This window comes from Gopherus flavomarginatus, chromosome 21 (assembly GCF_025201925.1).
Source record: "Gopherus flavomarginatus isolate rGopFla2 chromosome 21, rGopFla2.mat.asm, whole genome shotgun sequence".
NCBI lineage: Eukaryota > Metazoa > Chordata > Testudines > Testudinidae > Gopherus > Gopherus flavomarginatus.
Window position 1 is genome coordinate 22,052,386 of NC_066637.1, and position 18,544 is coordinate 22,070,929.

Below are 18,544 nucleotides of genomic sequence, written 5' to 3' on the forward strand. Positions count from 1 at the left end.
TCTGGAGCCTGTCTGCAGGATCAACCTTGTGCAGCTCGCAGGCCATCTCAAAGGCATCCAGGAAGTCATCCATGTCCTCCCCCTCCTTACACTGGGCCAGGATGCACTTATCAAAGGTCCGCGCAGTCCTGGGTCCCCCCTCACTCACCGCAGCCTCACTGCCCCTCAGCCTCACCAGCTCCAGTTCATGCTACCTCTGTCTCTCTTCATGCTGCCTCTGTCTCTCTTTCTCCTCCAGTTCATGCTGCCTCTGTCTCTCTTCAGGCTGCCTCTGTCTCTCTTTCTCCTCCAGTTCATGCTGCCTCTGTCTCTCTTCATGCTATCTCTGTTTTTCGTGATCCTCCAGCTCTCTCAGTTTTAGCTCTCTCTGCCATTTCAGCCGCGTCCACTCCACGGATGCCGAGCATCGCCGGGAGGATCCCCTGCTGGCTGGCGAGCTTCGCCGGGAGGATCCCCTGCTGGGGGGTGGGCTTCGCCGGGAGGATCCCCTGCTGGCTGTCGAGCTTCACCGGGAGGATCCCCTGCTGGCCGGGGGGGTCATGATGCGCTTGGTATTCGCTGGGCTCCTCCCCGCCCTTCCCCTGGGCATAGGCAGGAGGGGTCTCGGGAAGCCCTCCACAGCTGGCTGACCACTCCCAGCGGGGACAGACACTGGTGCCTGTGCTGCATCTGCCTGGCTGCTTCCCTCAGAAACAGGGATCAGTTCATTCAAGCGATCTCCCTCTTCCAGCTGGGCAATGAGCTGGTCTTTGGTGATCCTCCCACTGTGCGGCCCCCTCTGCTTGCACAGCTCCACCAGGTCGCCCTTAAGTCGCTTGGCATACCTCTTCCTTCGGGCCACTCACAGGCCGGGGTGCTCACCGCTCCCCATGGTTTCCAGGGAGACCCCTAGTGTGCCAGCCCTTCTCGAGGTCACCACCTCTCTGCCCCTGGGACCACTCACTGCAGTCCCCAGGGGGACCCTGTTACTGCAAAAATCCTTCTTGCTGGTTACACACTCCCAGGGTTTAATCGCCCCCTGAGACTGTCCCTCGCTGACTCTTCAGCACGCCTGGTTCCCATCAGTCCCCTTTCGTTTTACTGTTCCCCAGTCACTTACTGCAGGAAGCGCCGTCCACAGGGTGCAGTAGATCCCACCACTGGCACCAGTTGTCACGGAGCGTTGGGGAGTCAGAGCCCTGCACCCTCAGCTTTCTGGGATTCACCATGACTCTCAGACAGTCAGTAAAACAGATGCAGGTAGTCCCAAACTCCCCTGCAACCTTCCCAGGTTAATACTCCCCACGCAACATTCACATAACGTATCAAGAACATTCCCACTTTGTCACAGGGGCACACATACAACCCCCCACCCTGCTCCCCGAAGGGAGCCTGAGAGAACAGAGAATGTCACCCTGAAATCCCACACACGTGGGCTCTGGCTGCTGCCATCCAGCAGGGGGCAGTAGTACACGCTTCCCTCCTCCTCCCCCCGGCACATGCACACACGTGGTTCTGAGTTGCACTGTGACGGAGCAGGGAGTGGGGAGGAGTGACCTGGGGATGGCGCAGGGGAGTTTACTGGGACTGTCTGCATTGGGGGATGGGAGAGCAGGGGGTGACTTCACTTGAGGGATGATACCTGAGCCTGTGACCTGAGCCGGGAGGGGGGTTGTGGCTGGGCGACACCTTTGCCCAGGAACCTGGACAAAGGCTGGGGGAGGAGCCGGGGGGAGGCTGGGTGAGACGGCTGGAGGAGGTTTTTCAGTTTGAAGTGGTCTGGGGGAACAGAGGAAACCCCAAGGCTGGGGTCTAAGCTCCCTTCCCCCTCCCACCCCCCGAGGGACCTGACTGGAGGGTCCTGGTTGTACCTACAAGCTCTGTTCGGGACTGTGTTCCTGTCTTCTAATAAACCTTCCATTTTACTGGCTGGCTGAGAGTCACGGTGAATCGCAAGAAGTGAGGGTGTAGGGCCCGGACTCCCCCACACTCCGTGACAACTGGTAGCAGAGGTGGGATGTACTGCACCCCATGGATGACTTCTCCGGCAGTAAGTGACTGGGAAGCAGTAACTTGAAGGGGGATTGACAAGGACCAGGTGTGCTGAAGATTCAGAGAGGAGCAGTTTCGGGGGGCAGAAGAGCTATGCTTAACCCCTGGGAATGGGTGACCAGCGAGAAGGACTGTTGCAGTAACAGGGTCCCTCTGGGGACTGGGGTGAGCAGGCTCGGGGTGGAGGAGTCTGCAGTTTGGCTCTGGGAGAGAGATGGTGACCTGGAGAAGGGCTGGCACACTAGGGGTTCCTCCTGGAATCTGTGGGGACCTGAGAGCACCCAGGCCTGCGAGCGGTCAATGGGAAGATGTGTAAGAAGCACCTTAAGAGCCACCTGGTCGAGCTGCGCAGGCAGTGGCAGCTGCGCATTGGGAGGTTCACCAAAGAACAGCTGATTGCCCAGCTGGAGGAGGGAGATTGCTCGAATGAACTAATCCCTGTCTCTGAGGGAAGCAGCCTGGCAGATGCAGGGTGGGCACCAGCGTCTGTCCCAGCTGGGAGTGGTCAGACAGCTGCCAAGGGCATCCTGGGACCCTTCCTATCTGTGCCTAGGGGAAGGGCTAGGAGGAGCCCAGCAAATACCAAGGGCACGGTGACCCCTGCAGCCAGCAGGGGATCTTCCCAGCGGAGCTCCCCATCCCTGGAGGTGAGGCAGCTGGAATGAGAGAGAGAGATAAAACTGAAAGAGCTGGAGCTGAAGCAGCAGGAACTGGCAGAGAAAGAGAAACAGAGACAGCATGAAGAGAGACAGAGGCAGCATGAGCTGGAGGTGGCAAGGCTGAGGAGCAGCAAGTCCTCGGCTGTGGTGAGTGATGGGGGACCCAGGATTGTGTGAAGATTTGATAAGTGCATCCTGGCCTGGTGTAAGGAAGGGGAGGACACAGATGACTTCCTGACGGCCTTTGAGAATGCCTGCGAGCTGCACAGGGTTGACCCTGCAGACAGGCTCCAGTTTCTCATCTCCTTACTGGGCCCCAAAGCCATGGCGATGTACAGCGAATGAAAGGGGCGGAGGCAGGGGATTATGAACTGGTCAAAAAACCCTTTTACACAAGTTTGGACTGACTCCTGAGATGTACCGGAAAAGGTTCTGGAGTGAGCGTGAAACCCCTGAGGTCACAATCTAGAACTGGCCCTCCGGATGCAGGGATACACCCACAAGTGGGCAGAGGGGACCCAAACTAAGGAGGACCTGCTTGACCTGATTGTCCTGGAGCCACTGTATGAACAGTGCCCATCCGACCTGAGGCTATGGTTGATGGATAAAAAGCCATTGGACCCACGATGCGCAGGGCAGCTGGCCGACAAGTTTGTGAACAGCTGGTCAGGGGGTGGCAGGGAGGAGTCCCAAAGGAACAGGCCCACCACGATGCCACAAAAGAGTCACTCTGGGACCTCCCAGTGGGGGAATATGGAGAACACCCTCCCAAGGGGAACATCCGGTGTCAGGACCAACCAACCGGATCGAGGGGGTCAACGAGACATGAGCTGCTATTACTCTGGCCAGAGAGGCCACATATGGACCCAGTGCCCCAGGCTCAAGGACAGACTGAGCAGACCAAACCGGCACAGGGTTAACTGGGTAGGGACCCAGCCGGACGAGGGGCAGGCTTCCCAGGCAAGGGGTGCTGGCAGCTTATCAATTGCTCAGGAGGGAGGAGTTTCCCAGGCCAGCTTCTCTGAGGGGCTGGATGCTCCAGACTCAAGGTTCTCAGTTTACAGTGTTGGCACAGGGTGGTCCCTGCGGAGTAAGTGCCTTTTCCCCTGGAGATGGATGGAAGGAAGGTCAATGGATACTGGGATACGGGTGCTGAGGTGACGCTGGCCCAGCCCAAGGTGGTGGCCCCAGATCGGGTAGTGCCTGATACCTACCTGACCCTGACAGGTGTGAGTGGGACCCCATTCAAGGTGCCTGTGGTGAGGGTGCATCTGAAATGGGGGCCCAAGGAGGGCCCCAAGGACATGGGGGTGCAGCACCATTTGCCCACTGCGGTGTTGATGGGGGGTGACCCAGAGGAATGGCCAAGCAACCCCCAGAATTCCCTACTCATGACCTGTAGCCAGAGCCGGCGAAGGGCACTATGCCCCTACCTCAGGGAGGGTACCTCACTAGAGGTGCAAGACCCTACCCCAGTGGGGAGGGAGTGCACAGGGACAAATCTCAGAAGGGCTGCAGCTTCACACCCAGCTGGCAGAAGGGAGCAGGTCCTCATCCCTTCCCGAGCTGCTGAGTTCCAGGCCAAGTTTCAGAAAGATCCCTCCTTGTGGAAGCTAAGGGACCTGGCCGAACTCAGTGTGGTACAGACCATGTGGAGAGGTTCCTGTGGGAGAAGGGGTTCCTGTACTGAGAATCGGCTCCCCCAGGGGAAGTGGAGTCATGGGGGATCAGGAGGCAGCTGGTGGTTCCCCAGAAGTATCGCCACAAGCTACTGTACCTGGCCCATGACATCCCTCTCACAGAGCAACAAAGAATCTGGCACACCAGACAGAGGCTGCTACAGAACTTTTACTGGCCTAGGGTCTTTACCACTGTTCAACAGTACTGCCAATCTTGTGACCTCAGAGGGTGGGGAAGGCCAGGGACAAGGGGAAAGCGGCTTTGAGACCTTTGCCCACCATAGAGGAGCCTCTCCAGAAGGTGGCTATGGACATAGTGAGGCCTTTCGGCAAGACGACGCGGTTGGGAAAGGAATACATTCTGATAGTGGGAGATTTTGCTAACCGGTACCAAGAGGCAATGCCCTTAGCTTCCATTGAAGCAGACACCGTGGCAGATGCGCTGCTGACCATTTTCAGCAGAGTGGGGTTCCCCAAGGAAGACTTGACAGACCAAAGAGCTAACTTCATGTCAGCCTCGCTCCGGTGCTTGTGGGAGAACTGTGGGTTCCGGTACAGCTGAGCCTCAGCATATCACCCCCAGTCCAATGGGCTGGTGGAGAGGTTCAATGGAACGCTAAAGATGATGCTGAAAACCTTTATGAACCAGCACCCGCAGGATTGGGACAAGTATTTACCTCACCTGCTGTTCAAATACAGGGAAGTGCCCCAGGAGTCTACCAGGTTTTCACCTTTCGAACTGTTGTATGGAAGGCGGACAAGGGGGCCTCTAGACCTGATGAGGGACGAATGGGAGGGGAAGGCCACTCCCGATGGAGAGTCAGTGGTGGAGTATGTCCTGACCTTCTGGGAAAGACTTGCTGAGCTCATGGGCCTGGCCAGGGAGAATCTGGCCTGAGCCCAGAGGAAGCAGAAGGTTGGTATGACCGCACAGCACGGGCCCGTGCCTTCGCCACCGGAGATCAGGTGATGGTTCTCATCCACGTGAGGAGAAACAAACTCCAGGCTGCCTGAGAAGGTCCCTTCCAGGTTGTCTAGCAACTAAATGAGGTAAACTATGTGGTGGAGCTGTCAAACCGGGCACATCACCGTCGGGTGTACCATGTAAACATGATGAAGCCATACTATGACAGGGGGAATGTGGTGTTGGCCGTGTGTGGACGTTGGGAGGAGCAGGGAGATGACCCCTTAGTGGATCTATTCCCTGGAACAAGACCTGGCTCCTCCCTGGAAACAATTCCCCTCTCTGATCAGCTGACCCCGGCCCAGCACGCTGAGATCAGAGGGGTGCTGCATCTGTACCGACAGCTGTTTTCCAACCAGCCTGTACGCACTAATTTGACTGTCCACCCGGTGGAGACAGGGTCACATCCCCCTATAAGATGCTCCCCCTTCGGAGTCACAGGGAAAACTGCTCAGGACCTGGAAAGAGAGGTCAGGGACATGCTGGCTTTGGGGGTGATCCAGCTGTGGAAGTAGGGAAAGAATTGACAAGGATTTGTAGGGGATCTTAATGCATGTCAGTCTGTTAGCAAGAGTTAGGCCAGCTGTAACCCTAATGACGTGAGATTAGTAGAAGCGAGGTTAGTGTGAGGCGAATAGGAAAGAACTGTGTGAGAAGTTATCACGACCTTGCACTGATAATTAAATACGTAGACTGGCGCCCAACGTGAGGAAAATAAGATAGCAGGATAGCCTATGTATAAACAAAATGCAGCTGTTGCTCATTATTGTCTATATTATTGCTTGTTATTGTCTGTAACAAAGGTATAAATGCCCTTGGGCCTCGCCGGTGGTGCTGGTCCCCAAAAAGTACAGGTCGATCTGGTTCTGTGTGGACTATTGAAAGCTCAGTGCCATCACTGTATCTGATGCCTACCCCCAGGGCCGGTGGAAGGATATTTTGTGCCCTAGGCGAAACTTCCACCTTGCGCTCTCCCTTCCCAGCCCCTCCCCCCGGCTTATTATAAACTTTCAAAAATGAAAGCAGTGGAGTCATATCTTACGTTGGGGTTAGGTTCTAAGGTCAGAGGAAAATCACGTGTAGTGGAAATCGCGTATAGTGAAAATTAGCGTAAAGTACAGTACACACAGTATACACGCAGTGTACACACAGTACACAGAGTATACACACAGCATACATACAGTATACACTAGAACAGGGGTCCTCAGCCTACAGGACACACGCCAAAGGTGGCACGCGAGCCGGTCTTTTTTGAATGGCAGGCTGCGAGTCCCCACCGCCGCTGAGCCCGCTGCTGGCCTGGGGTTCTGTTCGCTCAGCCGGCAGTGGGCTGCACGGGGCTGGCAGCGGGCTGAGCAAGCCGGCGGCCAGGAACCCAACTGGCAGGAGCCGGCGGATGGAATGCCAGACTGGCAGTGAGATGAGCAGCTCAGCCCGCTGCCAATCTGGAGTCCCGTTCACCCAGGCTGGCAGGAGGCTGAGCGGGGCCAGCGGCCGAGATCCCAGCTGGCAAAGGACCGGTAGCCAGAACCCCAGACTGTCGGCGGGCTGAGTGGGGCCGGTGGCTGGTCTGGGGTTCCGTCCACTGGCTCCTGCCAGCCGGGGTCCCAGCCACCGGCTCCACTCAACCTCCTGCTGGCCTGGGTGAACAGAACCCCAGGCTGGCAGATGGAACCCTGGGTGAACGGAACCCCAGGCTGTTCACCCAGGCTGGCAGGAGGCTGAGTGGAGCCTCCAGCTGGGACTCTGGCTGGCAGCGGGCTGAGCAAGGCCGGCAGCTGGGACCCCCAGCCGCCAGCCCGCTCAGCCCGCTGCCAGCTGAGTGAAGGGAACCCCAGGCCAGCAGAGGGCTCAGCGGCGGCCAGGACTCACAACCTGCCATTCAAAAAAAATCGGCTCACGTGCCACCTGTGGCATGCGTGCCCGCAGGGCCGGCTTTAGGAAGTGCGGGGCCCAATTTGAACACTTTCGGCAGGGCCCTGGCAGGGATGACTTAAAAAGAAAAAAGTGTAAAAAAAAGCCTTCCATTTCTTCCATGTATTATTTACTTTCCATAACTATATAAATAATAAAATTGTATATTATGTACATTGCATCATATATGCTGTTGATTGGTTATTAATGACTGCCGTTTCACATGTGTGGGTCCCCGCCACTCCCTGGGGGTGTGCACATGTGTGGGTCCCCGCTGCTTCCTGCCCCCCTCATTGAAGCAGGTGTGCAGGTTACTGGCCTGGGAACTGCAGGGCAGCAGTGGACATGGGGCTGGTTCGAGGCGGGGCAGGGGCTGACTGGAGGTAGGGTCTGGCTGCAGGCAGGGCAAGGGGTGCGGGGCTGGCTGGAGACAGGGGAGTGTGGGATGGGCTGGCTTCAGGCAGGGCCACAGGGGGGTGCAGCAGGGGTTGGCAGGGCTGGAGACAGGAGTATGGGACTGGCTGGCTTCAGGCATGGGGGTGCAGCAGGGGTTGGCTGGAGACAGGGCAGGGTGGGCAGTGCAGGGCTGGTGCGGGCAGGGGTGTGTGGCAGGGGTTGGCTGGAGACAAGGCAGGGGGTTTGGTAGGGGCTGGCTGTGGGCACGGGGTGCAGAGCTGGCTGCAGGCAGCGGGGGGTGGGGCTGGTGCAGCAGGGCAGGGGGTGCAGCAGAGGCAGCTGGAGCCCCGGCCCTTTAAATAGCCCCCAAGCCCCCCACTATCCCAGGGCTATGGGGGTTATTTAAAGGGCCCGGGGCTCCCCAGCTTCTACCCCACCCCGGACCTTTTAAATAGCCGTGGGAGCCCTGGGGAATGCATGGGGGCGGCGGGGCTCCAGTGGCTATTTAAAGGACCGGGGTGGCAGAGGCAGCTGGAGCCCTGGCCCTTTAAATAGTCCCCAGACCCCCCCCCGGGGGCTATTTAAAGGGCCCGGAGCTCCAGCCGGGGGCACGGGGCTTGTCGCGCCCCTGCCAGAGCTCCAGCCGGGGCTGCGGAGCTTGTCGCGCTCCGGCCAGAGCTCCAGCCAGGAGAGCGGGGCTGCGGGGCTTGTCATGCTCCGGCCAGAGCTCCAGCTGAGAGACCAGGGCTGTGGGGCTTGTTGCGCTCCGGCCAGAGCTCCAGCCAGGAGAGCGGGGCCGCGGGGCTTGCGGCGCTCTGGTTAGAGCTCCAGCTGAGAGACCGGGGCTGTGGGGCAGCCGCGCTCCTGCCGGCGCTTTGGTCAGGGGAGCAGGGCCATGGAAGACCCCGGAGCAGACCGCAGCCGGGGTAAGTAAAAAAAAAATTTAAAGGCGCCTAAAGCACGGGGCCCTCTTAGGCATTGGGCCCAATTCCCATGAATCGGGTGAATCGGCCTAAAGCCGGCCCTGCGTGCCCGTAGGTTGAGGACCCCTGTTCTAGTGTAGACAGTGTGTACTGTGTATACTGTGTGTATACTGTACTTTATGGTAATTTTCACTGTACGTGATTTTCCTCTACGCAGCCATCGAGGAGGAATGCCTGGCCATGGTATGGGCCCTTAAGAACTAAGAGCCATATCTGTTTGGGCAACACCTCACCATGTACCCCGACCACTCCCCCCGACCTGGCTCCACCAGATGAAAGGAGCCAACGCCAAGGCCCTGAAGTGGATCCTGCTCCTGCAGGGCTATGACATGGACGTGGTCCATGAGAAGGGAAGTGCCAACCTGATAGCAGACGCGTTGTCCCAGAGAGGGGGCCCTGAACTTCCCCAGGTCACTGGGTGGAGTGACCCCGCTCAGTTCAGTCTCGAAGGCGGGAGTCGTCGTGACGGAGCAGGGAGTGGGGAGGAGTGACCTGGGGGTGGCGCAGGGGAGTTTACTGGGACTGTCTGCATTGGGGGATGGGAGAGCAGGGGGTGACTTCACTTGAGGGATGATACCTGAGCCTGTGACCTGAGCCAGGACGGGGGTTGTGGCCACACCTGGGAACCTGGACAAAGGCTGGGGGAGGAGCCGGGGGGAGGCTGGGTGGCTGGGGGAGATGCTGGGGGCAGGCTGGGTGGCTGGGGGAGGAGCCGGGGGGAGGCTGGGTGGCTGGGGGAGATGCCGGCGGCAGGCTGGGTGGCTGGGGGAGATGCTGGGGGCAGGCTGGGTGGCTGGGGGAGATGCTGGGGGCAGGCTGGGTGCCTGGGGGAGGAGCCGGGGGCAGGCTGGGTGGCTGGGGGAGGAGCCGGGGGGAGGCTGGGTGGCTGGGGGAGATGCTGGGGGCAGGCTGGGTGGCTGGGGGAGATGCTGGGGCAGGCTGGGTGGCTGGGGGAGGAGCCGGGGGCAGGCTGGGTGGCTGGGGGAGATGCTGGGGGCAGGCTGGGTGCCTGGGGGAGATGCTGGGGGCAGGCTGGGTGGCTGGGGGAGATGCCGGGGGCAGGCTGGGTGGCTGGGGGAGATGCCAGGGGCAGGCTGTGTGGCTGGGGGAGGAGCCGGGGGCAGGCTGGGTGGCTGGGGGAGGAGCCGGGGGCAGGCTGGGTGGCTGGGGGAGGAGCCGGGGGGAGGCTGGGTGGCTGGGGGAGATGCCGGGGGAAGGCTGGGTGGCTGGGGGAGGAGCTGGGGGCAGGCTGGGTGGCTGGGGGAGGAGCCGGGGGAAGGCTGGATGGCTGGGGGAGATGCTGGGGGCAGGCTGGGTGGCTGGGGGAGGAGCCGGGGGAAGGCTGGATGGCTGGGGGAGATGCTGGGGGCAGGCTGGGTGAGACGGCTGGAGGAGGTTTTTCAGTTTGAAGTGGTCTGGGGGACCGGAGGGAACCCCAAGGCTGGGGTCTAAGCTCCCTGACCCCCTCTCCTCTCCGTCCTCCAGGGACCTGACTGGGGGGTCCTGGTTGTACCTACAAGCCCTGCTTGGGACTGTGTTCCTGTCGTCTAATAAACCTTCTGTGTTACTGGCCGGCTGAGAGTCACAATGAATCACAGGAAGTGAGGGTGCAGGGCCTGGACTCCCCCACACTCCGTGCCATGCACGTTCTCACTCTCTCATCTGTGTTTCAGCTGGCGTGCGAGGACGTGAACGTGGATCGGTTCTATCCCGTGTTGTACCCAAAGGTAGGCTGGAGGCAGCATGCCAGGGGGACGGAAGCCAGCCTGCGCTTTCTGACAGCTCCCGCGTGCCCATGTACACCCAGCCTGCCTCTTCACCACTGGGGGCTCCCACCAGGGGTCCCAGCAGGGACCCCCAGCCTTCAGCAGGCACCAGGATGTTGGACGGGCAGGCTGGGCATTCCCTTAGTCCAGCTTTAGCCCCAGACCTGACCCTGGCTGGCTCCTTTGCCAGGTTAGCCCATGGCCAGAGGCAGCAGTGCCAAGCACCCCCCCCCCCCCAGGGAGCCTGTCTCAGGGTGCTCCCAGCCCAGCATAGGGCCCCACCCAGGGGTTTGGAGGAGCTTCCTCTTTGCAGGAGAGGCGCCTCCATCCTAGGGGCTTACCTCACTGACGGGGTTTATAACAGGGCTGGCCTCCTTCTGCCCCCTGACTCCAGTGCTGAGGGCAGAGTGCTCAGCTCAGGGCATTCTGTCCTGGGCTGGGCTGGGGTCCGGCTGCTCCATGGCGAAGCTCCCACCCCTGGGGTGGGTCAGAGGAAGCCCTGGACTTGGGGCAGTCCTTCCCTCCCACTGCACATATTTGAAGTCCACTGAGGCGGGGAGGGGGACACCAGACAGCACTCTGGTTCACCGGCTCACAGGAAAGAGGGGCATCCCCGGGTGACTCCCAGACACATGCCCCCCCAAATGTCCCTGAGCTCTGGCTCCATCCTGGGTCTGCTGACGGGCAGAAGAGCATTGTGAGTAACCACACGTGGATGAAGGCACAAACGGCTGGATTTGGAAAAGAGCTCAGGTCCCTGCTGCACTCATGGCCCTCTGCTCCACAAGTCCCCAACCCCCAGGGCCCTGCTCTGTGGGGCTTCCTGGTCACAGTGCTAGGAATTCGCACAGAGCTGTGTGAGGGGCCTGGGCTTGCACCAGGTGGAGACAGGAACCAGAGTCCTAGATCTCAGAGATGGGAAAAGCCTGTTAGAGCCAGCCCAGTCCCTGTCTGTGTGGCTTGTTTCTGCTACAAGGGCTCCCCTCGCCCACCTGCCAGTGAGAGGAAATTTTCTAATGGGATGTTTTTCCATTGGAAATGCCAGTTCAGAGACAGCAAACATTCCATGGAATCGTCTCGCCTTGGTAAATTCCTTTCCAAATGGAAGTGAAGTGCTGGGTGCAGGGCTGGGGCCGTTGCATGGTGCCATACGTGTCCTGCCAGGCATGGGGCGTCCTTGTCAGGTGCAAAGCTTGGCAGGTACCATTCAGAGTGCCCCACTTTGATCTTTTCCAAACGCAGCATTTCGGTTTTCCATTTTGAAACAACGTTTCCTTCCATTTTTTTGAGTATTATGTATTATAAAAATGGGGCAAGAAGTGGCGCTGGGAAGGGAAGGGTCAGATTTTGTCAGAGCTTCAATCAGCCCCAGATGAGTTTTCTTTCAGAAAATTGATTTGTGGGAAATTTCAAATGTTCTGGGATGGAAGAAATGTTGAAATCATGAGACACCCTCCTCCCCGCAAAAATCCAGATTCTGCACTGCCCCATGCCTCACACCCCACACCTACTGCCCTGAGAGGAACCTGCTCCATGCAGCATCCCCGCCATGTGTGGATCGTGAGTCCCCCACAGGGCCAGGTCCTTGTCACAGCCCAGAGGGAGCAGGGGTTCTTGGCAGCCGGATGTAACCAGCCTCTCCCATCTCCCCAGGCCTCCCGTCTCATTGTCACCTTCGACGAGCATGTCCTTAGCAATCACTTCAAGTTTGGTGTCATCTACCAGAAGTTGGGCCAGGTGGGTCAGTCTCTGTGGAGCGGAGGCTGGGCTTTCCGGGACAGTGAATTGATCTCACAGGGGGTTGGGGCTACCCCAGCCTGCCAGCCTCCACCTCCGGCTTTCCCCTCTGACAATTAGCCTGCGGCAGGGACGGGAGCCCCCAACCCTCCGGCTGCCGCTCCAGCTCAGCATGGCCGTTGATGAACAGGAGCGGCTGGAGCCAGGTTTCCTGAGCACACCAGGGACATCTCCCTGGCATCCCGCTCTCCCAGCTGCTTTCATCTCAGCACAGCAATGGCCCATTTGCTTTGCAAAGAGCTGTAATGGATTCAGGAGCCATGGCAGGGGCTGTCCAGCTAAATCGTACCCTTGACTACATAGCATTTGTCCTGGTTCTGTTACCAGAGGTAGGGTGGGGTGAAGAGCATCACTTAATGGTTAAGGTTGGGAACTGTGAGTCTGGAGAGTTCTGTTACCTGCTTCTCCCGTGACCCTTTACAAGTCATGTCCCCCATGCCTCAGTTTCCCCACCAGTTAAATGGGGAGAACCCCGAAGCTGGGTGCACATACAAGCTGTTGGTGAGGGGCTGCGACAGCCCCAGATGAAGGATTGCGATGGCTACTCCCCAGAGCTGGGCCCCAGTGGCTGTCATGCTCTCTGCAGGCACTGCCATCGGGGGCGTGGCGGGTTCACTCTGCAGGTCAGAGCTCAGCTCATGGCATAGACCCGGGGGAGACTCAGCCATAGCAGAGGCTCTTCACCCCTGCACCTTTACAAGCGCCACCTCCGCTAGTGGCTCCTTTGCCCCCTCTCACAGACTCAGTTTCTCTCCAGCCAGGCTGTCTGGACAGGCCTCAACCCAGCACAGCCCTGGGCTCATGCTAAGCTGGGCAGGGGGCCCAGCCCTGTCCTAACTCCTCTGTTTTGCTGGCCATGTTGCAGACGTCCGAGGAGGAGCTGTTTGGCACCACCGAGGAGAGCCCCGCCTTCGTGGAGTTCCTCGACTTCCTGGGCCAGAAAGTCCAGCTGCAGGATTTCAAAGGGTGAGCGAGCTCCCCCCAGCCTGGGTCTGGTGGGCCTGTGTGTGGAGAGGAGGGAGGCTGGCCCCCTGCACTGCTCTGGCCCCTCTTTGCTAAGCCTATGCCATTCGCGGTACCACAGATTGGCCTGGCCTTGCAGCTGCTGTCCCAGGCTCCTTGGGAGTGGAGGGACAGGGCACGGTGGGCATCTGCCTGAGGCCTGGGTCTTTTTGGTGGCAGGTTCCGGGGGGGGCTGGACGTGACCCATGGCCAGACAGGAACAGAATCCATCTACTGCACCTTCCGCAGCAAGGAGATCATGTTTCACGTGTCCACAAAGCTGCCCTACACCGAGGGCGACACCCAGCAGGTAGGAGAGAGCTGCAGTACCCCCCGGCAGGGGGTGCACACGGGCATGCATGTCTGCACATGTATGGGCACACACATGTATACACCTCCTAAAGTACAGCCCCACATAGCCTCCCAGCCTTGCATGTGCACCCCACCCACCCTGGCAGGGGCTGCACACGGGCATGCATGTCTGCACATGTATGGGCACACACATGTATACACCCCCTAAAGTACAGCCCCACATAGCCTCCCAGCCTTGCATGTGCACCCCACCCACCCTGGCAGGGGCTGCACACGGGCATGCATGTCTGCACATGTATGGGCGCACACATGTATACACCCCCTAAAGTACAGCCCCACATAGCCTCCCAGCCCTGCATGTGCACCCCACCCACCCTGGCAGGGGCTGCACACAGAAATGCATGTCTGCACATGTATGGGCACACACATGTATACACCCCCTAAAGTACAGCCCCACGTAGCCTCCTAGCCCTGCATGTGCACCCCACCCACCCTGGCAGGAGCTGCACACAGAAATGCGTGTCTGCACATATATGGGCACACACATGTATGCACCCCCTAAAGTACAGCCCCATACAGCCTCCCAGCCCTGCATGTGCACCACACCCACCCTGGCAGGGGCTGCGCACGGGTATGCGTGTCTGCACATATGTGGGCACACACATGCATGCACCCCCTAAAGTACAGCCCCATACAGCCTCCCAGCCCTGCATGTGCATCACACCCACCCTGGCAGGGGCTGCACACAGGTATGCATGTCTGCACATATGTGGGCACACACACCCCCCCCACCCTCTTCATGCACCCGCATATCACCCTTCTTTTACGCAGTCACTGTGAGCAGTGTGACACATAGCCGTCCCACACAGCCCCTGGCCTGCTCCCCATGAGTTCTAACCCAGCCCCATTCCCCCACTGGACTGAAGAGACACTCGCCAGTACCAAGGCCCCGTCTCGGCCCAGAGGGGAGAGGGGATATCGACAAGAGGCAGCCAGGAGATCCCCCTGTCCCTCTAGCTCAGCCTGTCCATGCTCCTGCCCCTCATCGAGCTCCCAGTCTCCCTGCTCTATCTCCCACCACTTCCCCTTCTTGATCTGTGCGGCATGGTGCTTGGGCTGTGGGAGTAATGCCCTCCCTGCTGCGCTCAGTTGCAGAGGAAAAGGCACATCGGGAACGACATTGTGGCCATCGTCTTCCAGGATGAAAACACACCCTTCGTGCCAGACATGATCGCCTCCAATTTCCTGCACGCCTACATTGTGGTGCAGGCGGAGAAGCCCTGCTCCGAGAGCACGCTCTACAAGGTGAGCACACACCCGGGGGCCTGCTTGCAGCCCGCCAGGGACCCAGCCCAATTGGTGCGGCACCACCAAGTTACAATGGTACTAACAGGGCAGGGGCTGGGCCACAGATCTGCTCCCAGCTAGGGACTGGGAGCTGAGGGAAAGGCCTGGGAAGAGCACTGGGCATGGGAAGTGATGGATGACACTCAGAAATTGGCCACAAGGTTCTTAATATGGGAGTGACAGTCCCTAGTGGCTATAGATAGGGGCTGGTAGTCAGGACTCCTGAGTTCTGTTCCCAGCTCTGGGAGGGGGTGAAGTCTCAGGATTAGAGCAGGGGGCTGGTAGTCAGGACTCCTGGGTTCTGTTCCTGCTCTGCCACTGACTCTGTGTGATATGGAGCCAGTCTCCGTGCTTCAGTTACCTCTTAGGACTAATGATCATGTGAGTCCCAAGTTGAAGCATGGGTGTTATCACTGCTCCCCCTAGGATGGTAACTGGAGGAGGGGGAGCCCTGTCCAGAGCACATGGCCTGGGCGTGAGGTGCTTGAACCCGGAGCCAGGCTGATGCTGACCCAAGGACACCCTGCGGACCTGAAGTGGAAGGTCCTGGTTCAGTGCTAAGCCCCTGGACCCAGTGATCTGGGGAGATAGCAGCTCTGGGGGGAGCAGCACTGCTCTCACCACATGCTGCCAGAGAGTCCTGGCCAGAGGGCTAGGCCCATGGTCAGGGGGCTGGAGGCCGCTGCTCAGCACAGCCTAGTGGGGCTGGGAGGGGTGAGTTCTTGGGCAGGCACACCGCTCGGAGGGATGCTCTGCTCCCGGGCACTACAGACCCCAGCGCTCCTGCCCAGGCTGTCAGGAGGGTGGTTCCCCTGTGCCATGAAGACATCCCAGTGTCCAGTAAGTGGTGCAAGACAGGGGGCCCTGCAGGAAAGAGCTGCCCAGCTGCCCACCCCATCTGGGCCCTCCCTTGTCTAGACGTACCCGCTGGCCTGGCAGCATGTGGCTCAGGTGGGACTGACCGTGCCATGTCTTGCAGGTCTCTGTCACAGCCCGCGACGATGTGCCTTTCTTTGGCCCCCCACTGCCTGACCCAGCCGTTTTCAGAAAGGTGAGAGGCGAGGAAGCCTGAGGCCAGCTGCTGCCCCCAGGCAGGCACTGACCTCCCCAGAGGGGACGTGTTGAACTTCCTACTCCCAGGGAGCCCCATGGGGCCAGCTCATCTGTCTGCACTTCTGTCATGGTATAACCCCCACTCTGAACCTTAGCGTCCAAAAGATGGGGTACCAGCATGAATCCCCCTAAGCTCAATTACCAGCTTAGATCTTGTAGTGCTGCCACCAACCAGGACTTGCAGTGCCTGGTACACTCTGGTCCCCCCAAAACCTTCTCAGAGGACCCCAAGACCCAGACCCCTAGGATCTTACACAAGGAAAGTAAACGCTTTCCCCCACCGTTGCCTCTCCCAGGCTTCCCCTCCCTGGGTTACCCTGGAAGATCACTGTGATTCAAACTCCTTGAATTTTAAAACAGAGAGGAGTGCACCTTGCCCCCTCCTCTTTTCCCCTCCCCAAGAGGTAATACAGATTCAAGCTCCGTGAATCTAAAACAGAGGGATTCCACCTTCCCCCCCTCCCTTCTCTCTCCCTGTCTCTCACCAATTCTCTGGTGAGTACAGACTCAATTCCTTTGAGCCTCAACAAGGGGAAAAATCAATCAGGTCTTAAAAAGAAAACTTTTAATAAAAGAAAGAAAAAAGGTAAAAGTTGTCACTGTAATTTAGATGGTAAATGTTACAGGGTCTTTCAGCTTATAGACACTAGAGAGGAGCCTTCCCCCCAGCACAAATACACATTAAAATCATTCCAGCAAAATACACATTTGCAAATAAAGAAAACAATCAAAAAGACTAACCCACCTTTGTACTTATACTCACTATTTGAACAGAAAATTAGAGCGCCTGTAGGTACGTCTGGTTACTCTCAGAACCCAGAGAGAACAACAGACAAACAAACAACACAAAACAAAAACTTCCCTCCACCGAGATTTGAAAGTATCTTGTCTTTTGATTGGTCCTCTGGTCAGGTGGTCCAGGTTCACTGCTTGTAACCCTTTACAGGTAAAAGAGACGTTAACCCTTAACTATCTGTTTATGACAACTTCCAGACCAGGCTGGCTGGGGCTGTGTGCTGTGCGGGAATCATGCTCTCTGCTGGGAATGCCGCGCTCACTGGACAGGGAGCCCAGGGGGGCCTCGGAGCAGGGATTTGGGCAGCCAGCCATAGAGTCTGCTGGTTACTGCCGTGTCCCACTGCGGTAATGCCTGGAACTCGGGGGCAGGCGGGCCCAGGGTGGGTGGAGCTTCCTGCTGCTACGTGCTAGTCCCACCACCAGGGGTTCTTAGCCGCTGCCAAGTGCCTTGGCTGATGCTGGCTCCTACCCAGCTCATTCCCTAGGGAAAGGCAGAGGCTGATGTGGGGTTTCTCCTCCCGCAGGGCCTCGAGTTCCAGGAGTTTCTGCTGACCAAGCTGATCAACGCCGAGTATGCCTGCTACAAAGCCGAGAAGTTTGCCAAGCTGGAGGTGGGTCAGGAGCCACGTGCCAGGTGCTGCGTTCTGAGCTGGCATCCTCCCTAGCCCCCCCAGCAATGCCGAGTACCTGCCCTCCCCTCATCCATTGCCCCATGCCTCATTCTGGCCCCATCTCTCTATCCATGAACCCTCATTCCTGTAAGAGCCGATGTGCCTCAGTGCCTGCGTTAGGGCTCTGGGAGCAAGGGTGGCGAGACGGTGCCCTCGGTCGTCGGCTCTGGGGTCAGGGCAATGCCTCGCTGCACAGCTGCATGCAGTTGTTACGCTGGGCCCAGGATACTGCCACTGAGCTGGTCCTGTGGCAGTGCAGCATGTGCCAAAGGCTCCTGGGGACACCCCTGCTCTCCAGGACCGACAGCCGGGCACTGAGCAGGAGCCAGGGACAGAATCACAACTCGTCCTCTGTCCCCCCAATACTCAGTCCCCTCTGTCCCCTTTGTTCCTGATCGCTACTGCCCGCGGCCCGTGCCTCCAATGCCGCTAATGCCGCCTGTGCCCCTCCTGCCACAGGAGCGCACGCGGGCAGCTCTGCTGGAGACGCTGTACGAGGAGCTGCATGTTAACAGCCAGTCCATGATGGGCCTGGGTGGGGACGAGGACAAGCTGGAGAACGGCAGCGGGGGGAGCGGAGGCTTCTTCGAGTCCTTCAAGGTGAGAGGGGCGTGGCCCAGTACCTGGCAGTGCAGCTCCCCAGCCAGGGACGCCAAGCCCTGGGAAGCGGCACGTCAGCTCAGAGCACTGGGAAGGGGACAGACGATCTAGGGATGTGTTGGAGGGCAGGGGGAACCCACACTTTTAGCCCTTCAAGCAGTGATCCCCAAACTTTTCACCGTTATGCCCCCCCAATCCCTCTTTGCATCCCCACCCCCATACCCCTCAGGAGCCAGAGCCGGGAGCATGGCCATGGCTCCTGGGCGGGGGAGGGGGCGGACAGGGGTAAGGGGGCCAAGGCTGGGAGTGGGTTTGGGGCCAGGAACAGGGATGGAGGCTGAAGGTACGCTCAGGACTGGGGTTGGGGCTGGGAGCAGAGCCATAGGTGGGGGCAGGGCTTAAGGCAAGGGCTGGGAGTGGAAGCCGTGGCTGGGCCACAGTCAAGGGTGAAGGCTGGGGGCGAGGCTGGGGTTGCGGCCGTGGCTGGAGCAGAGCTGGGAGCCTGGGGCCAG

General features: G+C 59.1%; 1 protein-coding gene across 2 annotated transcripts in view; it reads left to right on the plus strand.

The window, feature by feature from the left end:
• RAP1GAP (RAP1 GTPase activating protein) overlaps window positions 1-18,544 on the plus strand; it is a 167,192-nt gene that overhangs the window by 121,557 nt on the left and 27,091 nt on the right. The window contains exons 10-17 of one of the 2 annotated variants that reach the window (XM_050931225.1): window positions 10,300-10,353; window positions 12,046-12,129; window positions 13,055-13,155; window positions 13,372-13,501; window positions 14,653-14,808; window positions 15,830-15,901; window positions 17,286-17,372; window positions 17,892-18,032. In XM_050931225.1, coding sequence (XP_050787182.1) covers window positions 10,300-10,353; window positions 12,046-12,129; window positions 13,055-13,155; window positions 13,372-13,501; window positions 14,653-14,808; window positions 15,830-15,901; window positions 17,286-17,372; window positions 17,892-18,032 — 825 coding nt within the window. Of the gene's footprint in view, window positions 1-10,251; window positions 10,354-12,045; window positions 12,130-13,054; window positions 13,156-13,371; window positions 13,502-14,652; window positions 14,809-15,829; window positions 15,902-17,285; window positions 17,373-17,891; window positions 18,033-18,544 lie in introns of those variants that run through there. The other variant, XM_050931224.1, reaches the window with a different exon arrangement.